This window comes from Triticum urartu, chromosome 2A (genome assembly GCF_056163025.1).
Source record: "Triticum urartu cultivar PI428250 chromosome 2A, HENAU_Tu73, whole genome shotgun sequence".
Lineage (NCBI taxonomy): Eukaryota > Viridiplantae > Streptophyta > Magnoliopsida > Poales > Poaceae > Triticum > Triticum urartu.
Genome location: NC_141874.1, coordinates 174,927,365 through 174,932,453, shown reverse-complemented (window position 1 = coordinate 174,932,453; position 5,089 = coordinate 174,927,365). Strand labels below are relative to the sequence as shown.

The 5,089-nt window shown below is 55.8% G+C and overlaps 1 protein-coding gene across 1 annotated transcript; it reads right to left on the bottom strand.

The window, feature by feature from the left end:
* Window positions 1-311: 311 nt before the first annotated feature.
* On the bottom strand, window positions 312-872 carry LOC147984424 (uncharacterized). Its single transcript, XM_087541096.1, has 2 exons — window positions 734-872; window positions 312-661 (listed from the first exon to the last, which is right to left on the bottom strand). The coding sequence occupies exons 1-2, from the start codon at window positions 870-872 to the stop codon at window positions 312-314; spliced, it is 489 nt and encodes a 162-aa protein (XP_087397222.1).
* Window positions 873-5,089: the final 4,217 nt, after the last annotated feature.

The following is a 5,089-nucleotide window of genomic DNA, read 5'->3' as shown; positions in this document are numbered from 1 at the left end:
GCCACCAGCAAGTGCGTCATGCCGCCTCGAGCGGTCTTGAAGGGTCCCACCATGTCGAGTCCCCAGACCGCGAAGGGCCAGGTGATCGGGATGGTCCGGAGTGCCGACGCCGGCTGGTGGCTGCGCTTGCTGAAGCGTTGGCATCCCACACATTTGAGGACGAGCAACTCGGCGTATTCGAGGGCCGTGTGCCATTAGAAACCATGGCGGAAAGCCTTGGCCACCAGGGACCGTGAGGCGGCGTGGTGCCCGCACTCGCCCTAGTGTATGTCGAGGAGGATCTCAATGCCCTTGTCCTGTTCAACGCAGTGCTAGAACACGCCAGTGGAGCTGCGCTTGACAAGCTCATTGTTGATGATGCTGTAGGCAGACGCGCGGCGCTGTACTTGCCGAGATTCGATCTCGTCCATGGGGAGGACCCCGTTTTCCAGGAACTCTGAAATGGGCAGGGCCCAGGACGGTGCCACGACCCCGGTGAGGACGGCCATCACAACGGGTTCCGGGGGGGGGGGGGGGGGGGCAGCCCCGGAGCCGGGTTCAGCGGCCCCGGGGCCGGGTTGAGGTGCGGTCGGGCTGGCTAGAGCAATCCCCGGGCCGGGTTGAGGCGCGGCCGGGTCGGTCGAAGCAGTCTCCGGGTCGGGTTGAGGGGCGGCCGGGTCGTCTGGGACATGGATGGACTCGGAGTCCAGAGATGACTAGACGGATGATTTGTGTAGGTGCTCGAGAGAGACACCGAATGGAATGGACTGCCGGGACGAGACGATTTTGGCGAGCGTGTCGGCCGCCTCATTCTCCGCGCGCGGGACGTGGAGGAACTCGCAGCCCTCGAAAAACCCGGACAACTTCTGGACGAGGAAGTGGTAGCTCGCCATGTTGGAGTCATGGGTGTCCCACTCGCCGGAGCACTGCTGGACTACCAGGTCCGAGTCGCCGAAGCAAAGGATTCGCCGGATGCCGAGTTCCTTGGCAAGCCGGAGGCCGTGCACAAGGGCTTCCTACTCGGCGACGTTGTTGGAGGCAGCAAAGTGGATCTGTAGTGCATACTTGAGCCAGTTTCCCTTGGGGGAGGACATCACGATGCCGGCCCCCAGGCCGAGTCGCATCTTCGAGCCATCGAAGTGCATGCGCCAGTGCGTCGAGTCCGGCGGCGGCAGCAGGTACTGGGTCTCAGTCCAGTCGAGGAGGAGGTCGGCTAGAGCCCGGGACTTGATCGTGGTGCGGGGCTCGTAGAAGATGGTGTGGCTGGCTAGCTCGAGCGCCCACTTGGCGACCCGGCCAGAGGCATCCCGGCACCCGATGATCTCGCCGAGAGGGGCCGTGCTGACCACGGTGACGACATGTTCTTGGAAGTATTGCTTTAGCTTTTTGGCGGTGAAGTACACGCCGTAACACATCTTATGGTAGTGCGGGTAGTTCCGCTTCAAGGTGGAGAGCACCTCGGTCAGGTAGTAGACGGGACGCTGGACGGCTTGAACCTTGTCCTTCTCCGGTCGCTCGACCACCATCACCGTGCTGACCGACCGCGAGGTCGTGGCGACATAGAGCAACAGCGGCTCCTCCTCGGCTGGGGCGGCCAGGACAGGTGCGGTGGAGAGCATGCGTTTGAGATCCCGGAAGGCTTCGTCCGCCTGGTCGTTCCACTCGAACGGCGTTGTCTTCTTCATCAACTGATACAGGGGCAAGGCCCTCTCGCCCAGCCGGCTGAGAAACCGGCTGACCGAGGCCAAGCAGCCGATGAACTTCTGGACATTGCGCAAGCAAGCCGGCTTGCACATGTGCTCGATGGCCTTGATCTTCTCCGGGTTCGCCTCAATGCCGCGCTCCGAGACGAGGAAGCCGAGTAGCTTTCCGGTCGGGACGCCGAAAACGCATTCTTCCGGGTTGAGCTTGACCTTGTATTCGCGCAGGTTAGCGAAGGTTTCCTTGATACGTCTCCAAAGTATCTATAATTTTTGATTGCTCCATGCTATATTATCTACTGTTTTGGACATTATTGGGCATTATTATCCACTTTTACATTATTTTTGGGACTAACCTATTAACCGGGGGCCCAACCCAGAATTGCAGTTTTTTGCTTGTTTTAGGGTTTCGAAGAAAAGGAATATCAAACAGAGTCCAAACGGAATGAAACCTTCGGGAACGTGATTTTCTCATCGAATACAACTCAGGAGACTTGGACCCTACGTCAAGACATGTAACAGGAGGCCACGAGGTAGGGGGCGCGCCTACCCCCCCCCCCCAAGCACGCCCTCCACCCTCGTGGGCCGCCTGTTGCTCCACCGACATACTTCTTCCTCCTATATATACCCACGTACCCCCAAACGATCAGACACGGAGCCAAAACCCTAATTCCACCGCCGTAACTTTCTGGATCCACGAGATCCCATCTTGGGGCCTGTTCCGGAGCTCCGCTGGAGGGGGCATCGACCATGGAGGGCTTCTTCATCAACACCATAGCCCCTCCGATGAACTGTGAGTAGTTTACCTCAGACCTACGGGTCCATAGTTAGTAGCTAGATGGCTTCTTCTCTCTTTTTGGATCTCAATACAATGTTCTCCCCCTCTCTTGTGGACATCTATTCGATGTAATCTTCTTTTTGCGTTGTGTTTGTTGAGACCGATGAATTGTGGGTTTATGATCAAGTCTATCTATGAATAATATTTGAATCTTCTCTGAATTCTTTTATGTATGATTGGTTATCTTTGCAAGTCTCTTCGAATTATTAGTTTGGTTTGGCCTACTAGATTGATCTTTCTTGCAATGGGAGAAGTGCTTAGCTTTGGGTTCAATCTTGCGGTGTCCTTTCCTGGTGACAGTAAGGGCAGCAAGGCACGTATTGTATTGTTGCCATCGAGGATAACAAGATGGGGTTTTCTTCATATTGCATGAGTCTATCCCTCTACATCATGTCATCTCGCTTAAGGCATTACTCTGCTTTTAACTTAATACTCTAGATGCATGCTGGATAGCGGTCGATGAGTAGAGTAATAGTAGTAGATGCAGGCTGGAGTCGGTCTACTTGTCTCGGACGTGATGCCTATATACATGATCATACCTAGATATTCTCATAACTATGCTCAATTCTGTCAATTGCTCAACAATAATTTATTCACCCACCGTAGAATACTTATGCTCTCGAGAGAAGCCACTAGTGAAACCTATGGCCCCCGGGTATATCTTCATCATATTAATCTCCTACTACTTAGTTATTTACTCTACCTTTTACTTTGCCTTTATTTTACTTTGCATCTTTATCATAAAAATATCAAAAATATTATCTTATCATATCTATCAGATCTCACTCTCGTAAGTGGCCCTATAGGGATTGACAACCCCTATTTGCGTTGGTTGCGAGGATTTATTTGTTTCGTGCAGGTGCGAGGGACTCGCGCGTAGCCTCCTACTGGATTGATACCTTGGTTCTCAAAAACTGAGGGAAATACTTACGCTACTTCGCTGCATCATCCATTCCTCTTTGGGGAAAACCAACGCCGTGCTAAAAGAGGTAGCATTCCTTCAAATCGTCGAGGAGCGTGAGGTGCTGCTTGGTCTTCACCATGATGTCGTCCACGTAGACATGAATGTTGCGACAGTAAGCATTTCTACATGCAGCGCTGGAAGGTGGCGCCGGCGTTCTTCAAGACAAACGACATGGTGATGTAGCAATATGCCTCGAAAGGTGTGATGAAGGACGTCTTCAGGGCGTCGGCTGGGTCCACCTTGACCTGATGATACGTGGAGTAAGCATCCAGGAAGGACAGGAGCTCGCACCCGGCGGTGGAGTTGATGACTTGATCGATGCGCGGGAGGGGGGGGAACGGGTCTTTGGGACAGGCCTTGTTCTGGCTGGTGTAATCGATACACATGCGCCAGGTCTTGTTCTTCTTTAGGATGAGGAATGGGTTGTCCAGCCACTCGGGGTGAAATACTTCCATGACGAAGCCATCCGCCAGGAGCTTGGCGACCTCTTCATCGATGGTCCTTCTCTTCTCCACGGAAAAGTGTCGCAGGGGTTGACGGACAGGCTTGGCGTCTTTGTGGACGTGGAGTTTGTGCTTGGCGTACTTCCTCGGGATACCCGGCATGTCCTCTGGGGTCCTTGCAAAAATATCCCGATTCTCACGGAGGAAGTTGACGAGCTCGCCTTCCTATTTGCTTTTGAGGCAGTTGCCCACGACAACGTACTTGCTGCAGCTGGGATCCTCTGGGTTCAGCTTTACCTTCTTGGTATCTTTGGAGGGTTTGAACGCGGCCTCATCGACCGACTCCTTGGTCGGGATCTGGGTGGCCGACGCATCCTGGGCCAAGGCGACGATTCGGTCGATTTGGCGCTGCTCCTCGTCTACGACTAGCGACTCGGCTAGCTTAGCGTTGTCACGGGCGCAGTCCAGGGACTTGCGGTAGTCGCCGGTGATGGTGATGAGGCCCATCGGACCTGGCAGCTTCATCTTCGGGTAGGCGTAGTGGGGGACTGCGATGAACTTGGCGAGCGCAGGCCTACCCAGTAGCGCGTGGTACGCGCTGGACAGGTCCAACACCTTGAACCAGATCGGCTTGCGTCGGAAGTGGCTGCTGTCACCGAACAGGACGTCGAGCCGGATCCGGCCGATCGGGGAGCAGGAGAGGCCGGGAACGATGTCGTGGAAGATCATCCGGGTCGGTTCCAGTTCCTTGGCCTCGAGGCCGAGCTTGGTCATGGTATCGCGATAGAGAATGCTAATGCTGCTGCCGCCGCCGACGAGAACCCGGGAGAACTTAAATGTGCGCCGGGGCGCGACGATGGTGGGGTCGAGCACGAGAGCGTAACCACCCGGGTTCGGCATGACGGCCGGGTGGTCTTCCCGAGTCCAGTTGACCGAGCGCTTCGACCAATGCATGTACTCCGTCTTGGCTGGGACGACGGTGCTCACCTCCTGCGAAGGAGGCGCTCGCTGCGCTTGTCGTCGTCGAGGCTGGTGAAGACGACATAGGTCGCGTTCTGGGCCGGGTAGGGGTCATCGTGCATCGCGCCGGTGGCCGGAGGCGGCGGCGGAGGCGAAGGTGGCTGCCCTGCTCCCAGAGCCGGAGCTGAAGGCGGCGGGATGTCGC